Source organism: Micromys minutus, assembly GCF_963924665.1.
Source record: "Micromys minutus genome assembly, chromosome: 24".
In the NCBI taxonomy this organism is placed as follows: domain Eukaryota; kingdom Metazoa; phylum Chordata; class Mammalia; order Rodentia; family Muridae; genus Micromys; species Micromys minutus.
Genome location: NC_137959.1, coordinates 49,025,903 through 49,053,408, shown reverse-complemented (window position 1 = coordinate 49,053,408; position 27,506 = coordinate 49,025,903). Strand labels below are relative to the sequence as shown.

The window sequence follows — 27,506 nt, the reverse complement described above, 5'->3', positions numbered from 1 at the left end:
AGTGACAGGAGACCCTGCCTCAAGCAAGAAAGTTGACTACTGACACTTGAGATTGACCTCTGACCTCCATGTGACCTCCCTCAGGACCTCTAGTATCCCTGTTTTCTTAGTCTTTTTTGTTGTTGTTGTTGTTGTTACCTAAACCACAAGACAGCAAAAAAGAGTAACACACAGACACACAGCTGTGCTGTGACGCCCACACTGGCTGCCCTATTTGGACCTCTGCAAACTTCAGATACTTACATGCTGACCTGTTTGGTTTTTTTTTTTTGTTTTAAAGTGTCACCTACAGTTTCACTCAAAGAACATAGAGAAAGGAAGAAACTCATTTCAAGAATGTACCACATTCAATATGGAGTTTAGGGGGTCCGGGGGTAGGGAATACCAAAGAACAAGAGGGTTGAATAGTCTTAAATCCTTAATCCATCAGGTACAGAAGGCCATTGGATGTCTCAGTGGTCAGCACCATGTGTTGCCTTTCGGGGGATCTGGAACTATATTCCCAATACCACACTGTGGCTTAAAACTTTCTCTAACACCAGTTAGGGATCCAGAAACCCTCTTCTGACTTCCACAGGCATCGGTACATGTATGATACACATACATAGATGCAGGTAAAACGTAACACATGAAATCATTCTTTAAAAAAAAATAACATGTTTGAAAATCCTACTGAGGCTCCACAAATTCTATTAACAGTGGGAAGGAAAGAGCTCTCTCTCCCTCCCTCCCTCCCTTCCTCTGTCTCTCTCTCTCCCCCTCTCCTTCCCCCTCCGTTCCCCTCCCCCTCCCCCACACCCCATTTTATGTTTTAAGATTATGCTTGACTCATTTGTAAAGAACAATGTCAGGCAGGCCTCAACAGGAAAGGGCTGAAACAGCAGTATAGACTTAGAACTCACCCACATCCCAGGCAGAAAGATGCTGCAATCCTATGCAGAACCACATTTGTGCTCTACTGTGTAGACTGAGACCAACCCTGCCTTGTGAGATTCCTTGGCCTCCCTAGTATATGCTCCCAAGATGGCTGATTTAGAGGTGTGTGATATGTCTGTCCACAAGCCAGGAGGGACAGAACAATAGCCGGAGGCACACAGTAAACGGAAATGCCTACTGTTGGTCATTTCAGAAGCAGAGATCAAATAGAATAAGATAATTAGAAAGTGATGAACTTTAAGCCTTTGTTACCTTTGATTGTAAAATATATTTTGTTTTTGTTAATAATGTTTGTACTTAAAAATTGTTTAGTACCATTTCCCAAAAGATGAGCCATGTAAGCCAACTTTACCAATTCCATGTGCCTGTGAAAGTTTTAATGCCTAGGATTGTCTTCCTAGCCCTTCTTAAATACTGGGAGAATGTGAACTCAACTGCACAAAACAAAATTAAAACCTTTAGCACCATTATGTGTAATTTGATTTTCATAGCTTCGTAGGCTTTTGAATTTCCAAGTGGGCCAACTTCTTTGTCTCAAAGCTGGCTCTTACCTCAAGTAAGTCTATGAGTTCACAATGGGAAAACAATTCACACAGTGCTTGCCTAGTGCTCAGCAGAGAAAACCACTTCACAGGGCCCATATACCCTCCACTAAGCCTCAGTAGAAGCCCTACCACAGGAGCTGCAAGCTGCAGACAAAGAACACTTATAATTAAGCTAGTCCTTTGAAGCCGGAACATCACCTGTTATTTCCCATAAAGGACAGAGCCCTGAAACTATCAGGTGAGTTCTGGTGCTGAAAGAACAGAAATATACCGTTATTAGTAAGACCTTCAGGGGAGAGCTGCTGGCAGAAGTACGGCCTGGGGCCAGTCTCCTCCATCTTTTCTTGTCTAAGAAAGACAGCAGTGAGGATTCTCAAGACGTTACTGATAGGTGGCAGCCTCATTACTGAGTATTGTGTGGGTGCCAGCTCATGAGCTGCCACTTGGCAAAAGTGGAACCAACCCCCTGCTTCCTGAGGTACCACAGGAGTTGGAATCTAGTAGCGGTTATGATTTCATCCTATAAATATGTATGGGCATGCAATATGCAATGTAATGAAGAAAGATCATCAGGGAGAACAACAGTCAGAAAGAGCAGCATATTAACAAGGAAAACTTGCATGAAAAGCTGTGAGGGTGCCAAGGTTCTGGAGGGGGTGGAAGGCAAGCACACATATTCTATATATTAAAGCACATATATTCTATCTATCAAAGCTGAGCTGCTGACAGGCCAACAGGAGTCAGCTTGAGTCTCCTCCGTCAGTCTTCCCCAGCCTTGACCCATCAGACACCCACAGGACACACTGCAGTGAAGGCTGCATATTCCCTGGAGCCTTCCGGCTGAGGTCACCCTGAGGACTGTAAACCATGAAATTCTAAGAAAAAAAAAACTTTCACTCACATCTTAGGACTGAAAGCCAATGAAAGTGAGGGGACCCACGATGCAGAAGAACTCTTTTTTTTTTTAAAAAACAGATGCTGCATGCACAGTGCGTTTTCAATCTTCAGCACTTCCTTGTTGTGTTAAGGGCTTACTTTGTGGGCCATTCATCACCTCTGTATTTAATATTAGATATCCAAATCTTATTAAAAAAAATCACCCAAGATGAACACTGACAGGGATTTTTGGTGCAACTTCTAAAGTGTCTGGTCTTTTTGTTGTATGGCAGCTATTTGTAAGAAATGATATGCTAAGTAATCCTGGAGTATAATTTAGGGACAAAACCAACTGTCAAGAAACATCCAGAAACTACATCTAATGAAATCTTTACAGACTGAAGTAATAAGTATTAAATTAATCAACACAGCTTAATTGAAACTCTATCTGTAGCATTTTTTAAAATAGACTTGTTATTAATGAGCCATTAAATGCTACAACTAACTTGAGCTCTGTGTTAAAATTTAAATAATGAACCATTGTTCCCGCACACACAAAAAAAGAACAAACACCACTTTAAAAGGCCTCATTCTCTATGGGCCTTTTGCAGGTGGTGGGAGGAAGAGAGGAAGATACGGTTCATCGTTCCTCACCACGGTTGTATGGTTGGCAAGATACCACAACAGAGGGCTGCTAAAATAGCTCAAAAACTAACCACACTGAAATCCCTAAGGAAGTAAAAGTGCAGCAGCTAAGAGCAGAAAGAAGAGAAGAGTTGAGGCTTCACCTCAAAGATGTGCTTTTTGTTTCACAGTCACCTGCAGTCATGTGCCACCTGGATGGACATAAACACCTGTGATGTCTAAACTTCACATTGACAAGACATTCCATCCATCCCATTGCTGAGGAACTGGAGACTTCCCGGACTGCCCTGCTTTGTATTTGAATACTTACCTGAACATGTCCCCCAAGCCTTTCAGCATCCCCTTCTTGGCTTTCAGTTTATCCTTCTCCTTCTCTCGGTCTTTCTTCTTATCCTTTCCGGCTTTGTCCTTTTTCCTCTCCGTCTTGTCCCTCTTCTCTGGGTCTCCATTCATTTGTCTCTCCAGAGAATAGGAAGGCTGATCACTGGAGGTGGACACGGACTCCCTCCCTGACCTTGAGCTTTCTTCTGTGTCTTCTTCCACTTGAAAGCAGGGAGAAACAAAGATAAGAAAGACAGTGAGCCTCGGCCACAAAGTGATAACACTAAGCTGCATGTGACCTCAGTAGATTCCCTTCTCCAATGGATTCTATGGGACTTCGTGCCGAATCACAAGGGCCCTGTGATTTGGTGATATGGGAGCACAGGCAAGTCCTGTATGGAAATGGGGCACCAGTGCAGGAGAGGAAAAGCCTTATGGCTGGGTGTGTAAACACGAAGATGCTTTTATTGCTACAGAATCTGCACTGAAAAGGAGAGCTAGAAAGACTTCAGGGCACACAGACCCAGCAGGATCCTGTACACTACAAAGTGAAAACCAGCTAAGCAAGCTGTACCTCTTCTGTGCTTCTTTCTCCTTGGTTAAAGATCCTGCAGATGCCCATGCCCCCCTCTTTAATCTGCTGGACACCACCACTCACTAGCAAACACCATGTCAGTATAAAATTACAGCACCAAGCTTCCTGAAACACTGATGTGGTTTCTGAGAACAGGAGAATGGGCTTTTTTGTTTGTTTTGTTTTGTTTCTGAAGACAACAGGTCTTCAGGTTCTCCATATGTTATTACTATGGGAGGCTACAGCCATGTAATAGCTACAGTGAAAACCAAGCTTCTGTGGTAAGCACTTTAGCAAGTGGGCCATCTGCTTAGTACTACTCCAAAACTGTAGAGGTAAAGGCTCCATAAGAACCAATAAGCCTGTGACTCATTCGTTCTGGTGTTACCCTTAGCGTTTGGCATTTTAAAGAATGACAAACAGCTGTAAATAGTAACTATTAAAAATCAGTTCAGAGATCCACCCATAAATCTACTTTTCCAAATACACACATTAAAGATCGTGTGGGCTTCAAGTAACTCTTGAATGCCAAGGTGGTTTCTTTCTAGACCTGACAAAGAGATCCATGTTCTTAGACTTGGCAGCAATATGGAGTTAAATATAATGACAAGGCTTTCTCTTAATGTTTTGTTTTGCAAATCAAGTTGATAGATCTTGATGTGAAGTTCAGTCTTGCCGCCCTATCAGCCACAGGGTAGTGAGATGAGGACTAGGCGTGGAAGATCATGGAGGCCACCCTAGCATGTCAGATCTCTGCTATCACATCTCACAAACCTGAAACCAGTCATGGATTGATGACACAGCCTTGCCAAAGGAACGCCATTCTGTGTTGTTTTCAAGATGCTCATTGTTGAGCAGGACAAAAACCAAGGAGACAAATTCTTGGACACACAACTTAAAGCATGAGCCAATGGAGAGATGGCTCAAAGGTTAAAAGGACTGCTCTTCCAGAGGTCATGAGTTCAATTTCTGGTAGCTCACAACCATCTGTAATGGGATCGGATGCCCTCGTCTGGTGTATCTGAAGGCAGCTATGGTGTGTGTGTGTGTGTGTGTGTGTGTGTGTGTGTGTGTGTGTGTGTGATTAATTCTTATAAAAATAAAAAAGACAACAACAACAACAACAGCAACAGCAACAAAAATCCCTAAATCAATAAAGGTTAAAAAAAAAAAAAAACAAAAACCAAATTAAAACACAGGAGCCAATGTATTTATTCTCTTAGCAATTCATTTCCTAGACCCAACCAAAGCCTCAAAATAGCAGCTGAAGGGATGGCTGGGTGGTTAAGACTATGTCCTGCTCTTTCAGAGAACCTGAGTTTGTTCTCAGCACCCACATTGCTTGGCTCACAACCCCTCATAAATCTAGGTCCAAAGGGGTTCACTGCTCTTGTTGCACACTCATACTGCCTCCATGGCTCAGACCATTCATATACAAGCAATTTAAAAGTAATAGCTATATGTTCACAACCACCTGTGACTCTAGCTCCTAAGGGATTCAAAGCTTCTGTTCTACAAGTGCACCCACACACATGTCCATACTCACAAATATACAGATAATTTAAAAAATAATAGACATTATCATAACCATCTGATGTAACTCTAGCTACAGGGAACCTGATGCCCCCTTCTGGGTATGGGTACATTTACACACACCCATACACACATATCATTTTTTAAAAGCTGTGTTAGCAATTGGGTGTTAGGGCTTGAGATTTACATGGAGATTCTCACTTGGGAAGCTAGGTCAGACCACCGAGGACTGCAGACCCATATAAAATGAGTTTAGAAATGTCTTTGGCCTTTCTTGACATTGGTGTTATCTGGCTTTAATTCACCATCTTCCTCCAGAAGAAACTGTGGCCTAGAAAACATTTTTCTTAGAGCTTGGGATATAACTCAGTTTGTGGAATGCTTGCCTGGCATGTAGGAAGCTGGGTACTATGCCCAGTACCACATAATTCAGGGGTGGTTGTGGATACAATGTAATCCCAGCACTCAGGAGGGAGTTCAAGCTCATACTCAGCTACATAGTTACTGAGGCTAGCCTTGGCTATATTAAACCCTGTTTCAAAATGAGCCAAACAAAACAAAAAGAAATCTTAGAAATTGTGTTTCTTTTCCTCTCTTGTGAACACACAGATGTTAACTAAGGGAGACTTTTAGAAGAGGCCAGTACACATTTTCAGGTAGACACAGAATTTATAGCTTTATACAATGCTGAACAAAGACTGTGACTTTTGTGATGTGCACACAAGAAATGGTGATCCTGGCCAGTGGCCCTCGGGCTTGCTATATATGTCACTGCATGTGAGCTGTCTAAGAGACTGCAATTACAGCTGAGTTCAGGACCCTGCCTCAAACCCCCAAACATGGCTATGTTCTGCCCACTTATAGGCCATTGCTTCAATCCTTTCGGAACAGCATGTGGTCCCAAATTTGTGATAATTGAGCAAATTACCAAGAAAGAGTTCTCAGAAACTCCAAAACCTAAGTGTACTGGAATTCTGTAATGTGCTGATTGAAAGCTGGTGGATATTCTATGAGTCCTGCTTGGGGACAAACTGTTATTAAGCCCTGCACCCAACGCACACAATCTTTTGTCTTCTCACACTCCTCAACTAACAGCCATGCTTGTCTGTCTCCCATCCACATCACTCCTGCAGTGAAGATGGCTGGCAGACAGCAGCTACAAAGCAATTCCTATAGAAACAAAAGGCACCAATTCCCAGTCATGTATGGATCCAGCATCAGAGCACAATTCCTCTCCCTTCAGGAAATGCTCACTCTCTTCCAACAAAGCCTCAAAGAATGAGCCATAATCAAGCTATGGCATACATACCCACTGTGTGTGATATACCCTCAGGTATATGCTTGTGCTACCATCATTTGAACAATGTGTATCATCTAATACATTTTACAGCCCTCTATGATGTCTGAAACAAAAGAGAACTCAATAAATGTAAATGATTTAGTGTTCCACAGTAACCATGATCATAAATCATCAATGGAGCAGGAGTAGCAATACGGTCGGTTCTCTGCCTAATAGTTTTGGCAGGACTTCAGGGGGCATATGTCTTCTCTTGGCTCTGTAACAGAATAAACATGGTGCCTTCACAACTCACTATATGCTGAAGTAGTGTTTGTGCCAACTCTTTCCATATTCAGAATAATTTTCTCATGTATGTAATGCAACGCGTTCCCTAAATTGGACGAAACAGGAAGTATTAAATGATTTATTAACTTTGCTTTTGTAATCTCATTTTATAAAATGAAAACTCCTATCTTACTTGCCTGCCCCCAGCAAGTGCACTGTTCAAAGCACACACCAGAGGATTCTTTATTCTCATATTAAACATTCAGATTTAGGTAACACCTCATCACAGAGAAGCTGCTGGGGGCATTCAGATCTAACCAATGCCTTCAATGCCAACTAATTAAAAATATTTAGCAATATGGAATTTCATATGTACAAACATAAGATGTTCTTTTACGGAATCACATTATATACTCTTCGACTCAGAACACAAAAAAATTTCCTTGCTATACCCTGCTCCTCTATGTAAACACTTTATATAAAAAAAACTTCAAATAAATTGGTTACATGTGTTTAACTTGTAAAAAACATGTATATGATTTAAGGACACAGGTACAGTAGATAAGATTAAAACCTGTCTGTATATTCAGGTCTAGCTTTATTGTAAGGACTATGAAATAGTTTACAACCTTAGGGTAGGAAAATGCAAAACACTCATGTGAACAATTTTACTAGGCAAACACTAGCAGTGTGTTGTACCAGCAGCAAGCCAGCGACTCCCTCTGTTCTGTTCCTATTCTAAACTCCAGCACAAAACTAATCATGAATTTGTATTTAGATAATGTACTATTTTAAATGCAGCAAAGGTTACTGTCTTCCACTTTGATCCTGCTCCTCCTTGCAGACAGCCCATAGAAAAAGAAGACGCTGACTCCTCTGAACAAACAGGAGCCCCTGTTGTTTTTCCTGGAATAACTTGCCCCTGGCACCAAACCCTCAGCCCCTTCCTGCCTGATTACTATAAAGACAGCACATGCTCCTTCCTTTTTTAAAGGTAAATCTCGAAGCTGCTTCTTCCCTTTGATGTGCCAGTCACTCCGCAATTAAGACCTAATCACTATGTTTTCAACAGATGCAAATGTGACTCAATTAAAATTCTAGACCCCGTGACAAACCGAGCATCTCCATTCTGAAAGGTATGGTGCTAGGACGGGGTCACTGCAAAGTCTAGAGAAGTCTGGGTGCTTTCCCATTAATGGTCATGGGGAAAATGGTCTTGGCTTGGGAGGAAGCTCAGAGTGAGTGAATGAAACATTTCTCTTCAGTTACCACAAATACAGGACTCACAGGCTGACCGACTCCAGCCCGGGGTTAACAGCCATTGTTTTCTTTCATTGATAGCCAATGTTGCTGCTGCTGCTGTAATGAGCTCTTGCTGCTTGCTTACTCAAAATTCATTTCTCCCTTTCTGCTTCCCTGTAAACTCAGCCTGTGCCCAGAAATGATCAAGCTCCAAGGGGTCGATTCATTAAGTTTACAGCAACCCACAGAAGCCATAGCCCTATAGACATGAGTCCAAGGTCATTGCACCAGGCATGACCCTGTCACCCTGGTTCCTTCCCTTCCGCAGGGTACAGAGATGAAACCATACGCTGGACAGAGCAGCGGGCAGGGAGAAGTAGTGTCTGCAGACACCAACGGGATGTGGGCTAATGTGCCTATGGCTCTCTGGCTGCATAAAATGCTGTCTCTCATCATTTAAGTTGTGAAGTTGGATTTCTATCAAATGCAGCTGAAAGCATCACTGAGTGGATACAGTATAAGTCAGACATTGAGAGACTATTAAGATATCAAAAATGTAACACCTGGTAGTTAATGTTCTTATGAATTGTTGAAGATACATAGCCAGAAAAATATACATTAGAAATGATTAGTTTCCTTTCTTCCCCCCCCTCTCTCTCTCTCTCTCTCTCTCTCTCTCTCTCTCTCTCTCCTTCCTTCCCTCCGTCCCTCCGTCCCTCCCTCCCTCCCTCCCTCCCTCCCTCCTTCCCTCCTTTCCTTTTTTGGTGTTTAGAGACAGGGTTTTTCTATATAAACATAGCTGTTCTGAAACTCATTTTGTAGACTAGGTTGGCCTCGAACTCAGAGATATAGCCTCTGCTTCCCAAGTGCAAGGATTAGAGACATATACGCCACCCCCGGAATATAACAAAATTTTATATTCATTCAATCAACATTCTCCTCTGAGGGCAAAGGGTTAGGACCATCAGACCTGCTTCCAATTCTCATGTATAAAGATCTATATAGGGGTTAGAAAAGCTTCACAATGGAGACATGGGTTCTTAAGCAATTCATTTACGTGGGAAAAGAGAAGATAAAATCTCACCAGCTTCACAAACTTAAAGTAAGTTAACAATGAGATAGTGAGAATGCAGGTTTGCTCCTACAGGAATTGGTGAAGTGATTGCTATGTAGGCATGAAGCTCAATCCCCAGAGTCTATGTTTGAAAAGTGGCTGAGTGCTGATGTCTGCTTGTAACCTTAGCTCTGAAGACTGGGAGACAAGATGTCCTTAGAGCTCAGTGACAGCCAACTTTGGTGAGCTGTAGGTTGAGTGAGAGATGATACCACAGAGAGAACTGAAAAAGATGGGCATCCCTCCATCCCAGACACTCATATGCATGTGTATATTCTCTTTGTCTCTGCCTCTCTCTCCCTCACTCCCCCCACCCCCGAACTTAGGGATTCTGCTAAATATGGCAAATCAACTGTCCATCAACTTCTATGGCTGAGTGAGAGATCGATAATGCTGCAACAGGACACTAAGGGCCATACTCCAGGGCCCAGCAAAGCCTCTGCAGAAAACACTTCAAGAACATAAATATTATTCCTGGTTCTTATTTTTTAGCTGACTATTTTGACTTCAGGAAAGGAAGAAAGATGTAGGAAATGAGCAGCCAGTGCTGCAGATGGCGTCAAGTCACTGGATCTGCCGTTCTGGACTCTGACTTTTAACACTGGAACGAGTTGCTTCTGGCAAGGGAAATAGTTGGCTTTATCTGAACGTGGGGGTGGGCATGGAGCACACATGTTCAAGGCTGGGAGAAAATCTTAAGACGCATTGCTTTTGAGGTATGTAGTGGAAAAACAAATGTGATGGTGTGTGTATGCTTAGTCCAGGGAGTGGAGGTGTGGCCCTGTTGGAGTAGGTCTGTCACTGTGGCTGTGGGCTTTAAGAAAGATAAAAGGAACAGAAATTTGAGGTCATCCTTAGGTATAATTCGTGTTCAAAGTCAGCTTTGGAGATATAAGATTCTGTCTCAATAACTTTTCTTTATTTTAAACAATGGGTGGGTTTGATATCAATCTAGGTTTTTAATAACCCACAAATAATTATTATTGTGCCTAAAAAAGAGACTTAGCCACTGTTCAGGCTGTAAGTGAAAACCAAACAGCTTGTAAGTGTATGCTGATGCCCTAAGGTTTCTTCCTTTCTGTGAAATCGCATTGCCTATCTCCCAGAAATTGATTGTTTTAAATGTCTAGGAAATTTAGCACATTTTAGAGAAATGCATTGTGGGTTGATGTCTGTATGCAGGTGAGGGCAGGCCTGTGATTGGGCAGTGAAAAGGACAGGCTGAGAAATTTAGAGACAGATCAGAGAGTACAGAGAGAAGGAGAAAGATGGAGGACAACCCAGATCCATGTGGTTTAAATAGCCACAGGCGGCTATGAATATCTTATAATGGATGAATAATTATAGGACCATTTGTCTTATCTAGGTGGGAAGTTTATATCAATACCAATTGGCTCTGAGTTTATTGTGTAGACATTTGGTGGAGTGAGAATTTACTGATATAAATCTATTGATAAATTACAAACCTCAAGAGTTTTGATTTTACTGGATTACTGGGAATTATGACTGAGCAGAGTCTGCAGCAAAAAAGCTTCGAGATAGGCAGTCACTGCTGGGGCTAGCCATGGTGGCAAGATTGCCGCTGGGACCAGAGAATAGCCAGTGCTAGCATGGCAAGGTGTCAATTTACATTTTTTAATAATGCATAGAAACCCTTGATGTTAAAACAGAACACAAATTCAACCCTGTGGTAGAGCATCTGCCTACATGTCGGAGACAAGAAGCTGTACTGAAAGTCTCACATTCTACCTAAAGTCAGAACTTCAGAAACACAGTAGAGAGTAGATTGTTTAGGGGAAAGGTTCTTGAAGAAGGAAGAGGACAAGAGTTGTATTGGCTGGTTTTGTGTCAACTTGACATAAATTAGAGTCATGAGAGAGGAAGAAGCCTCAGTAGAGAAAATGTTTCCATGAGACCCAGCAGTAGGGCATTTTCTCAATTAGTGATCAATGGGTATTAGGGGGAGCTGGTGCTGGGTGATGTACAGAAAGCAAGCCAGTGAGTGGTACCCCTCTATGGCCTGTGCATCAGCTCCTGCCTCCAGGTTCCAGCCTTGTTTGAGTTCCTGTTTCATTTAAATGAGGGACACAGCATGTGAGAAAACTAAAGTTCATAAAATCAGACTAAAATAACTGATTAACCAGAACAAGAAAACAGTTGAGAAGCTGATGGTTATATGTAAACACAGAACTATCATTATCAGAATCTATAGATAACAGCCAATGTCTTTTGATAGGACAAGGAATCCTCCTTACAAGGGAGAAGACTCTGCAGGGCTGACAGTGCTATGAGGTCCTGGATTCACCCTCAGGACCCAAAATAAACAAAAATTGAAAAGGACAATGAGGGGCAGAATATGATGAGATCATGCTGTGTGCCCATATGCAAACACCAAGGTAAAACCTATTGTTTCGGACAAAGTATAAACCAACAAAGTTAAGTATAATTAAAAAGAACAAACAGTAAATGAGCAATTATGAAATAAGCTAATCCATAACATTTACCTTTACCTTCCTAAGTTTTTTATCCTCTAAGAACTTTCCTCGGCTTTTTAACAAAACAAAACAAACAAAAAAACATTTTTAAAATAAATGTTTAAACACATTCCCTGTCAACCACAAATTAAAAAGGTAAATTTGTCTTTAATGATCCATGGGAAAACATACTGCTCATTCATATTAAACTGTGACTCTCAGTCAGCTTGGCTTGAAATATTTAGTAATTTGGGAAAAGTACAAATTTATATAGACTGCTGTTTTAGTCCAAAAACACGTTTTTAAAGTAATAAGCTATCAAATGTATTTATTAGCTATGCCGTCTGGCAGACAACACACACCGGTGGTTTTCAAACATTTTAGTGTAAAGATAACTCAATGTGTGAGTTATTGAGAAATACAAATTATATGAATATTTTATATGTATATATGTATTGGTTTTTGAAGATAGTTTCTTTGTATAACCCTGGCTGTCTTGGAACTCGCTCTGTAGTCTAGGCTGGCCTCAAAATCAGAAATCCACCTGCCTCTGCTAGGATAAAGGCATATGCCACCAACCTCCAGTCAAATGATATTTTTTTTAATGTGAATTTTATCTATCAACATATACCAATATAAAACTCTGTTTTTAACAGAAAAATTACATAATAAAGAGGACTAAACCAATTTTATGGCATGTCAGTATATTTTCAAAATCCCCTATGTTTTCTAAAATATCTGAGTGGAAAAAAAAGTGGTTTTTAGTTTTGGGATTTTTGTTTTCTCTGAAGTTGTTTTAACTTTGGCTAAGAAACCAACTCCTTGTAGGACACAGTGGCACAAGCTGGCATTCTCTAGCACCGGACGGACTGAGACTCTTCAAGCTCAAGGCCAACCAGACCTGAGAAAGATGGTCTCTCCTAACTGCTTCTGCACTGAGTCCAGTATCACATAGTGTGAATGCCAAACATGGATTCTTGAAAATGACTGCAAGGATGACAGATCCCTTATTCTGAAAACAAGTTAATCCTCAGAGATGCACCCCAAGGGCCTGGGCCCCTGTAGGGTTCTATTAACACGTCTGACACCAGGGATTGGGTAAGCCATCTGCCATTCCCATTGCTCCAGCCAGGACACTCACAGGTCTCCATGCCCTCATCATCATCGTCCACCATGGGCTTATCGTAGGACTTGTCGATGGCAGCTCTGAAGCTCTCGTTGCAGCCCCTTCCTCGGATGATTCGGGGCCGTGGGCGGTGGAAGGGAATGTTTCCATTCAGCGTCACCTCAGCGACAGCCGTCTGCAGACTTTCTAAGGAGCTGGATTTCTTCAGACCCAAGGAGGGTCCCACATCTCTACTGGGGGAGCCTTGGAGGGTCAAAACAATAAGAGATTAGATGAGATGGAAGTTACAAGTTCAGATCCAAACACCTAATACCCCATGGTGTTTGAAAGTACTCAGTAAGAAGTACTAGAATGTAGATGGAAAATAAAGAGTGATAGTTAATTTCTTTTTTCCTCACAAATATATTAGCCTTTTATATCTGTTTCCTGGGAAAGGTTCTAAATCATTCATTTATATCTTAATGGATGAAATCTTTATCAAATCATTGCCCAGTGTGACACATATATAAACTAAAACAACCAGAAAAATCGGTAATTATATTTAAAACATAGAGGCTCTGAGGAGGTGCCAGGAAAGTTATCATTATGATCTAACTGCAGCGCCTTTCTGTGATACAAAGTTATTAAAAGCAGAAGATACACATCACTGCCATAGGCTTCACCCACACTCTGCCCTCGGTACATAAACAAAAGCAGTCCTGAGGACTGAGCTGCCAGCATACTTAGCTGTGGTACCAGGTAGAATTCTGGGGAACAGATCGGTTCACACGAAGGGTGGTACAGATCTGAACAGACAAATCACACAAGGGCTTCTCTCCCAGAAGAGGCAGAGGTGTTCACACTCCACGGAGTTAAAAATCGCTTTTATTTCTTGAAGATCCCAGGCAGTAAGGCTTGAGATACCAACTGCACCCGGCTACACAGGCAATCAAAACCGCTTTCCTTAAACAAGAGAAACAGCTGCATCCATCACTGTCTGACCTGGCACACTGGGGTGCAAGTCTGCAGCTTCTAATGGCTGACACCTCCACCTGGGTGGGCCAGGTGACAGGGCTGGCACCTCACTTATCCTTCCGAAAAGGATGAAGAAACAAAAAACAAAAAACAAAAAACAAAAAACAAACAAACAAACAAAAAAAAAGCAAACAGACAAATAAAGGAGGGTGGAGAATCTAGACAGCTTATCTCCATATGGGGTCACTGCCATATGTTGATCAATGATTAGGAAGTAGCTTCTTCAAGTGACTATCTTGGAAGACAAATGGCTGAGAGGTGAGCTCACCCACAGCTCAGGGGTGAGACACAAGGAAAAAACTAGCTGGAAATGTCAAAATAAGAATTAGCCTCTACGGCTTCATTTATATTACATATTTTACCTAATTTTCACCACAGGGTAGCAGTGCTCAGGGAGGGCAGGGATGTTGAAAATGCAGTCAGCCAGAGAAGCAGGCATGGCTTTTAACAGTGAAGAAGTATTCTAAAATGTATGGGACTCAGGAGCAATGATGATATGTTTGTGTTCTCGGTGCAGGTGTGTATGTATCCGATCAGTTGTCTAGTAACTGAAACGCACACTGAAAATTTCTTTCAGGTGGAACCAGATCACTCACAAAGGTTGTGTCACAGGATAGAAAGTGAAATGTGTTTCAAAACAGAAGGAATGATGTCAAGGAACCAGACACAACTGGAGACACACACACCACCTTCTCAATCTTGGTGAAAGCTCATTTCTGAATTATGCCTGTGAGATTTCAAACCTTCCTATCAGTGTTTGGCTCATGTGAAACACACATTAGGCAAATGTTTCCCAATGATGTGACTGTCTATGAAGGTATATCTGTATACATGTACCCAGGCAGTGATTTCACACCTCCTGTAGAGACTGTCATCACAGTGCTACATTGTATGCATGTAAGTATGTACAACCTTTTTTTAAAGAGAAGTTAGACGAGACTTTTGGGTACTTTGTAGCAAAAACTGACAATGAATTTAATAAATGGACCCAGTGCCCTTCAGCATAAAGCAGTTCTGCAAAGATAAATAAATATATAGAATAATTATATCAGCAAGAAAACTCTACACATACACCAGGCCCTGTCTGCCTCAACACATAAAGTTAGCAGTGTAAATAATCTAGAGCCTCTTTTTCTACATTATAACTCTGTGAATAACACTTTAGCATAATGTTGATAATTGTGAATAGTGTGTTCTTGCATGGTTGAAATTTGCACAATAAAAAGCTTTGCAAAAAGTCAATCTATAGAGGGATGAACAAAGATACTACTATAAAATCAAACAGTTGTCAGAGACCCCCTGGCCTCTTAGCTTAAATTGCTTATTATCTGGTTCTTAAGTAGAAGAGCTCACTGCTCTGTAACATAGATATCATACATTAAAGAAGAAAACTTTAAGAATTTTGGGTTGGAGACACAGCTCAGGGCCAGAGTACTTACTAGCAGGCACAAGACTTGGGTCTTAAGCCCCACTAGTATGGTGTTGTAAGTTCAGCATTTACTATGATAAAAACTGTGAAGGGATTTTGTATATAAACCATAGGCAACAATTATTTACAATTATAGGAAGGTAGTAGCTCATCTCATTTTGAAACAATATTTTAACATAATAACTTTACTGTTTTTAAATCCTTAGTACACATGAATTTTTACATCTAAAACAATCTTAATGATCCTATGCTCTCTCTATTTTTTTTAAAAGAAAGTCTATTCAAAAATAAAATACAAGATCTCTAATTCTGTAAGTCAAGGAAATATTTTCCTAGAGCAGTTTTATGTGTGTGGTGCCCTCCATGTCTGAGATGGACATTCTACTCCCAGCTATAGACCTACTGCCCTATTTCTGGGGGACATTGTCTCATTGTGCAGCTCTGGCAGGCCTGGAACTCTGAAGGTCCTAAGGAAATCCAGGAAGTGCTGGGATTAATGGTGTGCAGCACACCTGGCTTCTGCCGATAAACATCCCTCTTGGGGGTGGGGGGGAGTCTCAGTGAAAGTGTGCAAAGAGGGAAAAAACGGTTTTCATCACAAGTGACTTATAACTAGACAGATATTTATGCCAAAATGTCAGCATGCCTTGCCCAGAACCTCGAGGCTAACCTGTCAAAGGCCCCAGGCAACTCTGAAAGGAGGAAAAGAGAGCAACACAGCTTGAAGACTCAGTTCACTGGCTAACACTGACCATCTTCTACAGAATTCCCAAATGGAGATCAAAATCCCCAAGGCAAAAAAGCATCCTGGTGTCTATATAAAGTTGGTCTTAAAATCTTCCAATTTAATTCCAGGCATAGGATAGACACCTCAAAATAAGAAAATGCTCTTCCCCTCTAAGACTTAATATTCAAAACAGAAAACACTTTACTCCAAGGTTGAATCTTGAGTCCTCGTCAGGACAATTATGAATTGTTTTCAGTTAAAAGTCTGTATGCTATTGTTTATTTACAATATATTTCCTTTTCCTCCTGTGGGTTTGGGTTGTTTCATTTAAACATTCCTCATTTTCACGTAACTGGACAGCATGCACTGTCACATGGTGAGGGCGGCAGCTCAGCCTGGCATAGGGCTTCTCTAACTAAACACTAACTGCTACTGTACACATGTTAACTACTAAGACTTGGTCCACAGTTTCGATTCAGAATTTTAATGAATTTTATATCAGAAAAATAGCTACTTAGTAAGATCTGAGGCTATAGTTAGATGCCCTGAGTATGGCCAATCTTATAACTTATTGAATGCAATTTTAAAATCTATCATCTACTTCACAGATTATAGCAGTGCCAAGAACTAGAATAATCTTTATGCATGTATATAGAACACACAGGCTGAAACTAATTACTACAGCAGGTTAAAAAGGCAAATTAAAGCTAATACGTGCTAAGTGATATAATTACATTATCCTGGATGTAGAATAATTAAAGCAGGATTCCAAAATACACTAATAAATCATGCATGCTCAACTGCACACAGCACATTGCTTAATTACACTGACAGACTCTGGTGATTATTTTCATGTCGTGATATAAAAAGATATAGTGTGCCGCTAAACCTGGTCCATGTAGCCCATTATTTCCATGAAATGATTAAGCAGTAAGTTTAGAACCGATTCCAAAAGCTAACGAAGCCGTGTGTGTCATATAGTTCAAACTAACATCAGGGATGGCAATGCACTAATTCCAGCATCTGAAAGAGATGCAGGAAGCCACAGAGGGATACAGCAGTGCTGATAGCAAGCCCAGACGCTATCACCTGGTGAAAGTGTTCATGTAGGACAGCGGCTCCCAACCCTGTTAACGCTTTGGCCCCCTTAATGCAGTTCCTCATAATAAGGTGACCCTCGATCACAAAAATTACTTCTTTGCTACTCCATAACTGTAATCTTGCAACTGTTATGAATTGGACTGTAAATATCTGATACACAGGATATCTGACATGTGACTCTAAAGGGGTCATGACCCATGGGTTGAGCTGCTGATACTGGTGATGCTATTTTCAAATAAGAATCACTACTTGGAGCATAGACTGTCATTAAGATATCCCATAATACTAAAGGACTAAAGAAATGTTTTCTTAGGATTAAAAAAAAAATCACCATGAAACATTCCCATGTAAGTAAGATAAAAAAAAAAAAAAAAAACCCAAGGTTGTTTTTAACATGGTAAAGGTAGCCCGTTCCATCTGTCACACACGTATTGCTGATAAATTTCTCATAACAGGAAAAAAATGTATTTTTCTCCTGCAATTCGATTTCCCATAACCAAAGCATCCAAGTGAGGCTGGAATGCTGGTGCTTACAGGCAACATGACGGGCGGCTCTATAATCAAGATAAGCTCCTTGAACCACGGTTTCTATGGCAACAGACTAACTGTCCATTCTTACCTGCTCTCTGGTCATCCACTGTATTGAGTTTAGTCTCGTCAGCTACTGTTAAAAGGTAAATGTATAATGGTTAGCCCAGTTAGTCCCCAAGGCCCAACATGCTTTAACCCTCCCCCAATCTTGACCGTTAGAGCAGAACTCTTTAGGCATATTCCATGCAAGTCAAGTGAAACGTCAAGCAAACATTCGTAATCAAACAATAAGGGAGAAGCAGCAGCAGCATCTTCATGCAGAATGCCAGTCACTTCGCCTCACAGACGTGTGTTATCTGTACTGTTAGTTTTACCAGAATTAGCCAAGGCAATGCACTGTCCAATTTCATGTAAATATATGCCTGACAAATTAATACTTTTAGTCTTGAGGTTCAAACAGCCACCAGAAAACAGCATAAGTTATGGTTGATTAACAAAAGATTTTTTTAAAGAGTAATTTAGTTTATACCTGTATTAATTGGATTGCTTTGGGGGGTAGATTTTGATAGAAGGGAGGTGCTACCTGCTTGGTGTCTAACTGAACAACTACAGTTATCTTCTCCCATTCATTTGCTCCCAAATTCCTTCTGGAATATATTCTCTGGAGTTACTAATCTGATTCAAGGCTATAATGGTTACAACAGAAGAAGGCTATCAATTAACACTTTAAGAAGAACAATCAAGGGGGGCATTGACAATGAAAGCCCCAGACATGGATTGAGATAATGGTTTTTCTCCAAAACTTGTTCTAGTTAAAAAAACCCGCAAGTATAACCTCAAAGGAAGCTGTTTCTCAAATGGACAAAGTATCAAAACAACTCATTTTGAAATGAGGCAACCAGGATTTCAGGATGTTTTTGCTTTCCTTCTCATCCAAAAGCACATGTTAACCACTTATCACGTCAACAAGCTATGGTGAGTAGTTACGGGCATCTCCAATGCAAGGAAAACTAATTTTATGCCAAATTGACATGTTTTTCGATTTCTTTTCGGTATTGCTAAAAAGAAACAAACAAACGTGTGCTTGGGACCACCAGTCTCATCCCAAAGCACCCAACCTTCTCTGAAAAATCATGGAGATTGTACTCACTACCTAAATCCATGCTTTTTGATTTTCGTGTTCTAACGAAATCCAATTGACTGGCATCTGAAAACTGCTTTGTGCGTTTTTCTGACATACTCTGGCGTCCAAATCCTTCTCGTTGAAAAGCGAGAACCGGATCAACATCTGGACTCAAAGAGCTGGGGTGAAGAGAAAAGAAAAACATGCAATTAATTACTAAAAAGTAGAGACATTCAATTTTAGGGAAAGCCATATTTTTTAGTGCACGGATAGATGCACATTACTTGAAGATTTAAACTAAATACAATATAGCTCTTTTTAAAAATAAAAATAAAAAGGACCAAACAATTTGATTTAACGTTAAAGTACCTCTGTAGGTGGAAATTCTCTTAACTACTTCCCTCTGCATCTTTACTCATTGTATCTGATAATAGATCACTATTTCTGTTATTGTTTAAAATAAGTCTGCTATTTGTCAGACACTGGGAAGGCTGAATATTTGACAAGACTTGCCTTGTACTGTAACATGTAACCATATAAATTGCAACGTAGCAACTTAAAAAAAAGATGTGTTCTGAAGGAAACTAACAAGGAGACCCTAACTAGACAATATGCAGACACTGAAAGATTTTGGAACATTCCATCCAAAATGAAATGTCTTCATCAAACCTCCCCACTTCAGGCTCAGGGACTTTCACAGAACAGGAGGAAGAAAGGTTGTCAGAGCTGGAAGGCACTAACTAAACAGCATCTTCCAGACATAGTAGAGCTAATACGTATATAAACCCAGAAAATGGTGGCAGTATGCTCAGGGTCCACACAGGTTCCAGCCCTCAGAGGGGGAGGTGGACACAGGCTCCCACCCCTAACTAAGAGGCTATCTGTAAACGACATCACCTTTGCAAAAGGAAAACTTAGATTTCTCCAACAGAGTCTCATTGGTTACACTAACCACACTTAAGGATAGGCTCATGCCTATCAGTAGATGGCCAACACAAAATAACCTCAGTGGTATTTTTTGTAGATATTTTTTTTCAGACTGGTTTGTATAGGCTTTTTCAAGATTTTATTTATTATATATAAGTACACTGTAGCTGTCTTCAGACACACCAGAAGAGGGCATCAGATTCCATTATAGATGGTTGTGAGCCACCATGTGGTTGTTGGGAATTGAACTCAGGACCTTTGGAAGAGCAGGCAGTGCTCTTAACCACTGAGACATCTCTCCAGTCCTTATGTAGGCTTTTTTATTTTTTAATTTATTGACTGACTGATGCTTTGATTGTGTACTGTTTCCAATTTTGTGTTTCTATGGTGTGTCTCTCTTCTTTGTTTGAATGCCTGTTTGTTTTTAAGAGAGAAAGAAAGGGCATGGAGTTGGTGGGGGTGTGAAAAGAAACAGGGAGCATTTTGGAGGAGAGAAAACTATGATCAGAAAATATTGCATGAGACAAAGGATGTGGACTGTTTTGTGTGTGTGTGTGTGTGTGTGTGTGTGTGTGTATTTTGTAGCTTGTGCTTTAGATAAAAAAGCTGGGCAGTAGGAAGGACACATTCATGAGTATGTTATTCCCACCAAATAGTCAATTTCCTGAATAAAATAAAAATCTCAACTTAGAAAATTTCCAACAGAAAATTACTCTTCTGAGGAAGATTCTGTGCCAGGCAGACCCAGCTCACAATAATACAGGAGAGATCCCTGTTCTCTGGAAGTTCTTCAGAAATATCTGTGTGATAAACAAAAGAGATGCTGGACATGTGGGCATGAAAGGACCAACAGTCCTGAAAACAGCAGAAGCAGAGCTACATTTAGGTGACATTGAATTTGGGTAAAAAGAAGGAGGCACCAGGTGACTTGCAGGTGATCAGTCTTCTACGGTGCTTCCTCAGGGGACGTGCATGAGGCCACATGCAACTGTTCTTCTATATAGATTTGTGACAGCTTTAACAGGCACCACTGGGTGCTGTGACACTTGTGGAAGTGTCCTTTTCTTTATGTTTGACACACTGAATAAACAAACACTGTATCTTAATAGGATAGTCTCCATATCTGATACACTGAATAGTTACACACTGTATCTTATTGGATAGTCTCCATATCTGATACACTGAATAGTTACACACTGTATCTTACTGGATAGTCTCCATATCTGATACACTGAATAGTTACACACTGTATCTTACTGGATAGTCTCCATATCTGATACACTGAATAGTTACACACTGTATCTTACTGGATAGTCTCCATATCTGATACACTGAATAGTTATACACTGTATCTTATTGGATAGAGCCATTTTGCACAATGTGTTGCCTCTTGGTAGCAATGCTTGGGGGAGTGTTACAGAACCTGTAGGAGGTAGAGCCTTGCTGAGGAAAGTATGTCACTGGGGGGGGGGGTGGGTTTTGAAGACTTTATTATTTCTCCCCACTTCTAGCTCTTGCTCTGATTTTGCAAATAGTTAAAGATGTGGTCTCTCAGCTTCCTGCTAAGGCTACCTACTCCCAGTCTCTTCAGCCATAATAGATTTGCCCTCTGGACTGAGGGAAAAAAATTGAACTTTTGCCCATATGTCACCTTTGGTGATTGTGCTTTATCACAGCTAGAAATCTAAGTCACACATCCTTCCACCTCAGCTAATTGACGTGTCATAGTGTCTGTGAGCTGCTTCTACTGAGGAAGCTGAATTTACCATCCACTTCCACATGCCTCTGTGCCAGTAAGCTACAACAAGCCTGTACTGTGTTGTATGAAGGTAAAGGGATATGATCTGGTTTTTGTATAGAGCAAAGTTCAAATGCAATTCACTTAAGAAGTGCTAAGCCAGAGGTGAAGGCAGGCTGCAGGAAAGCCCTATGGCAGAAAGGATGGCACGGAGTGCTCTGGACCCATTTGTCCTCATGTGCTCCAGGCTTACTCATCCCTCAGAGTTCATGAACGAACTCAAGAACATAAGGTGAAGTCCCTTCGAATACTGCCATCCACAGGCTATTATTATTACCCAGTGAAGACAAGCTACCTCAGATTATCCTAGTGATACCAATGCTGGTGCCTTTAATGGACATGTAAGAAAACAAACACCCTTGCCTGATCTTTGCCACCAAATACAGAGCAGGATGCATATGTAAGGCAAGGCAGGTGGGCAGGGTCAGACTTTAGAGGGTATTCATTCATAAAGTCAAGAAAGAAGGACCAACAAGGACATCGAGCTTGTTCCTGTTCTGTGTCCTTTCCATCTTAGTGGCCTGGCCTGAGCCAGAGACAAGAAACACATCACGAAACTAAACCCAGAAACCAGCCAAGGGTAAGGCCAGAGTTTCTATTTTTATTTTGTTATTATTTTAAAGATTTTTTAAAAATTTTAATTAGGTGTGCATGTGTGTGGTCTCTCACCTGTGAGGGGGTGCAAGAAGGCACCAGAACCCCAGAAGCAGTGTTTCAGGTGGTTGTTAGCATTTTGTCTAGGCTCCACCCCACAGTTACCTGGCAACAGCTAGGTATGCCTGACTCACTATAAAAGGAGCTGCTTTCCCCTCCTCTCTTGCCTTCTTGCTCCTGCTCTGTCCTGTCTTCTCTCTTCCTTTCTCTCCCCATTCCCCTGCCCCCTCTCTCCATGTAGCTAGCCTCTACTTCTCTACTCTCTCTCTCTCTCTCTCTCTCTCTCTCTCTCTCTCTCTCTCTCTCCCTCCCTCCCTCTCCCTCCCTCCCTCCCTCTCTCTCTCTCTTTCTCCCTCCCTCCCTCCCTCTCTCTCTCTCTCTCTCTCTCTCTCTCTCTCTCTCCCCCTCCCTCCCTCCCTCCCTCCCTCTCCCTCTCTCTCTCTGCCTTTCTCTGCCTCTACTATACATTCAACAACTGCTGTCCCATGCCCGGAATAAACTCTATTCTATACTATACTGGTCTGTGGCTGGTCCCTTAGGAGGAAGAAATGCCTCAGCATGGGCCTGCAGAGGCACCCCCTTCCCCCACACCTGACTATACATCCAAACATACTCCTTCTCTCCTTGTCATTTTATGAAACACAACAGTTGTGAACCATAATTATTCATCTGATGTGGGTGCTGTGAGCTGATCTCAGGTCCCGGGGAAGGGCAGCAAATGCTGGTTAATGACTGAGCATTTCTCCAGGCTGCAGTTTCTTTTTATAATGCTATCCTGAATCTCCATGCGTGCCCCTTTACTAGTACTCTAGACTCAATCTTTTCATTGTTAAGTACAGACAGGATCACAGCTCTTCAAAAACTTGGACAGTTTGAATTTCCAATAAGTAGTGTCGTATGTGTTGAGGAGTCTGAATGTGTCAGCTTAAACACTAGAATCAGCATTTGACAAAGATATCCAGCAATTTCCAGAGCAAAAAAGTCCCCAGGATCAGCCAGGTGCAGCTATGATTCTTTTAACCCTGGCCCTTAGGAGGAGAAAGACAGGTAGATCTCTGAGTTTAAGATTAGTCTATACAATGAGTCCTTTGAGGTTACACACTAAGACCCTTGTCTCAACAATGAAACAAACAACAAACCAACCAACCACAAACATCCACAAAACAACAATGACCCAGTTTTGCAACAGCAAAGATGAAATAATGCGCTTCCAGTAACAGGAACTCTTCTCTGAATCAAAGTGGAATCCTTAGTTGCTTAGCAAAAACCAAGTTGGTGAGTAATAGACGGAACACTTTAAGAACTCAATAAGGGGGGCTAGAGAGATGGCTGGAGAGATGGCTCAGTGGTTAGGAGTCCTGGCTGCTCTTCCAGAGGTTCTGAGTTCAATTCCCAGCAACTACATGGTGGCTCACAACAATCTGTAATGGGATCTGATGCCCTCTTCTGGTGTGTTTGAAGACAGCTACAGAGTAGCTCACACATATAAAAATAAATAAATAAATCTTAAAAAAAAAGAACTCAGGCATCAAATTTGTAGACATATAGCTGCTAAAATGCAGCTTTAACAGAACATTCTAACAAAGAATTCTCAATGTAATTTAAATTCTTTCTCACAATACTGCTTAAAATCTCTATTTAGCATACTTTGGAACTCATTTTATATTCTCCCAAATAATGCTATTATCAAAATTAGAATTTGCTGATATATTTCCCCCTCACTTAATAAAACATGGTTAATAGACCCTACACCAATTACTAGGTTGAGAAAAAAATATATTCTATTAGTTAACAAATGAGAAGTATAGCCATTTGACACATTTAGCTTTTCCACAACTGTGCAGTCAACTATAAATGTACACATTTCAAAATGTCAAACGAGCTTGCAAATTAATAAGAGACTTAAAATAACTAAATATTCTTAAAATGTAGCATGATTAATTTTTTCTGATTAACATACTCATTAAACTTCTTTCAGACACAATAAACAGTATACTAGACTATTATTGAGATAAAGTGCAAGGCTAGTCAACGACTCTCCAAAAAAGCTGATTCTATTCCCCCGTTCCTAAAATTCTAGCTATTATTCTTGACTGGTGCTTGTTTTTTAACTCTTTATGTTGGGATTCTGTAAATCCCACTCCACAGTTACCTGGCAATAGCCAGGTATGCTCTGCCCCACAGTTACCTAGACCTATAAAAGAGCTGCTTGTCCCCCCCTCTCTTGCTCCCTTCCTCCTCTTACCCCCTTTGTCTCTCCTCTCCTCATTCCCTTCCTACCTCTCTCTCCACATGCTCATAGCCAGCCTCTACTTCTCTATTTCCTCTCTTCTCTCTGTCTGCTCCCATTACCCTCTTAACTCCCCTCCCCATGCCCTGAATAAACTCTATTCTGTATATACCACCATGTGGCTGGTCCCTCAGGGGGAAGAGATACCCAACATGGGTCCCCAGAGACATCCCCCTTGCCCCAATGCCTGGACATACCTCCATGGGCCATACCCCCCACTCTTTTCATCTTTATTCTAACACTTTCATCCAGGTTCAGGGAGAGATACACAAGAAAAGCTAACATTCTCAGCTCTGAAGCTGAACAGACAACAAGCATGTTTAGATAACTGTCACATTCTTTCCTTTGCACCATATTTTCCAAGGGAAAAATAATAAATGTCTTAGCCATTGTTATGTGTTTTCTCAAATTTACCTTAGGGAAATTAATGCTCCAGGCTATCCCTGAGAGCTCAACATGTCTTTTTACCAATGCAGATCCGTCCCTAGGATCCCCTTCACAGTGGATTATTGTGGTAGAGACTTAAGGCTTTTGTCCCTCAAGGACACTGTAGACATGAATAGACTGTCTTTCTGGACTAACGTCCAGTGAGATACAAGCTGAGGTTGGGTAAAGAACATCTGTGTATTGGTCCCCGATGAACCCCACCCTTGACCGGAAGACTCATTCCAGGTTAAGCCATCGCCATCCTATGGCCTTTGGCTCAGCTCTATTTTTGTGTCCTTTATTTTCCAAAGGAGAATTAAAAAGCCAGAAACAAAAGCTAGAGATGAACTTTCCAAGGGCCCAGGAGCAGGTCAAGTTCTTTTAAGAGAACATCTGCAGAGTTAGCAAATATAGTGACAATGTTTTCCTGAGCTCATAAGGAGGAAGAGGAGGGGGAAAGAGGACACCAGGGTGTTTTACTTTGTTAAGATCACCATGGAAATGTTAACACAAAATGCTTGACCTCAGCACCTCCAACCTGATAGCTAATGTGACACAGGTGGGCGTGGGTAGAAGGGCCACACAGCTTTGTTTGATAACATGCTTTTCTACCAAGCATGGAGACCAAGGTGATGTTTGCAGACCACACATTGTGCACAGTACCAGTTGCTTTCTTCTACCATCACAAAAGCAAAAAGCAGGGCAGGAAAAATCGGGAGAGTGCCCACAAGTCTCTGGGTCTCTTAGCAGTTCAAAGCCTGGTAAACAGAAGTGCTAAATACTGGAAATAAAAGCTGGGGACAGGGAGATGGTCGAAGAGCATTGGGGGGATCTGATGCCAACTGCATTGGATAGCTCTGTGTCAACCTGACACAAACCAAAGTCACCTGAGAGCAGGGAACCTTAGCTAGAAAAATGCTTCCTGAAGATCTGGCTGGAGACCAGCCTGTAGGGCATTTGTTTTTAAGTCACTGATTGATGGGGGATGGTACAAGTCCATTGTGGGTAGTGCCATGCGTCAGCTGGTGGTCCAGGTTCTCTAACAAAGCAGGCCAAGCAAGCCATGAGGAGCAAGCCAGTAAGCAGCAGCCCCTGCATGGCCTCTGCATCAGCTCCTGCCCCAGGTTCCTGTCCTGTTTCTGTCCTGACTTTTCTTCCCCAAGTTTTTAACTCAAGCTTTTGGCTATAATGTTTCTTTGAAGCAATAGAAACTGCCTGAGGCACAAACTTGTGGCCTCTCCATGCACATTGAAAGGGGAGCACACCCCAACACACATGGCATGCATGCATATATTCCACAAATAGAAAAAAAAAAACCTCCAATAAGTCTCATCTACTAATTTTTATCCTAACCATTGGATCAATTTGGGAATAACTCAGACACTATTTACACTAGAGTAAGCCCCAGCCCCACTGCTTACTCACCAGTCAGCTGAGTCTCGGATGGTAGCCTTGGCCCATGTGCCTGCTTCTGTCATTATGAATCCCACATCATCATGGGAGCTGGATGAGGACTGGTCAGAGAGGTGAGGAGGGAGCACAGGCAGCCTGTCATCCTCAATCATGACAGTATCGTTGTGTGGCATGTTCACCGTGGGAGACAGCTGGCATTTACCTAGTCAGTGAAAAAGAAAGTTCTAGATGTCAATGTAGGTGCCAAGCCCATTGGCTTTTAAAATTTCGATGCATCAGGAAGCCCCCTGAGTCTTTGACACACCTGCTCTACCTGATGGGATGACAGAATTCAGTGTATCTGTTTCTCATACGGCATTGTCAAACACAAACCTCAGGCCTGAGTGGCTGCCTCCATAGCATGGCTACACGGCATGTGACAGAACATGTGATGTCTCCAGTTTTAAGATTTCGAAAAATAGAAGAGGAGTACCTTCAAAATAATGTGAATATAACACGTAGCTTCTTAGGCATGGGAGTCTTCTGGGAGGTTTTACCAGGAAGTCTGAAGGCAAACCTCACAAACTTACAGTGATCATCTAACCATGCACTCATTGGGTAGCTACTACAAGGTAGGTGCCAGAGAAGCAGCTTCATCTCTGTACTTACACCCTAGTGACAAAGGGATGGCACCTGCAGAGCAGTTTAACTTGTGTAAGGACTGTACTGGTGTTTGCCTCGGAGGATGATGACAGATGTGGGGCATGATGGGACTGACAACCAAGGGGATCAGAGCTAGGATTGGAATGGCGGCTATGACTTTTCTACTAGAAGAAATGATGGCATCTATCCCAGAAAGTGTCAACCAAATGAACCCATCATGGATTCAGGTGACACTCGACAAGGCAAGGCATACAAGCCAGGGATAATACTTTGAAATGAGAACAACCTAGAAGGGAAAGCTTAGCTTAGATCAGATGTGTTTCTTGAGGCTCTGAGGCCTCTCCTGGGGGCAGGGAACAGATCCAGATTTGCTTCTTGAGGCTCTGAGGCCTGCTCTGGGAGGAGGGGACCTCAAGTATGATGAGTCAGTCAGTCAGTTACAAAATGCTCAAAGTATCTCTGTCCTCTCTCCAGGCGCTTG

The 27,506-nt window shown here is 41.6% G+C and overlaps 1 protein-coding gene across 1 annotated transcript in view; it reads right to left on the bottom strand.

Moving 5' to 3' along the window:
• Positions 1 to 27,506, bottom strand: part of PARD3 (par-3 family cell polarity regulator) — a 509,642-nt gene that overhangs the window by 165,937 nt on the left and 316,199 nt on the right. Inside the window, 5 exon segments of the mRNA XM_080936664.1 lie at positions 3,313 to 3,544; positions 12,966 to 13,193; positions 17,841 to 17,885; positions 18,903 to 19,054; positions 26,396 to 26,585. Of these exon segments, the coding sequence (XP_080792790.1) occupies positions 3,313 to 3,544; positions 12,966 to 13,193; positions 17,841 to 17,885; positions 18,903 to 19,054; positions 26,396 to 26,585 (847 nt within the window).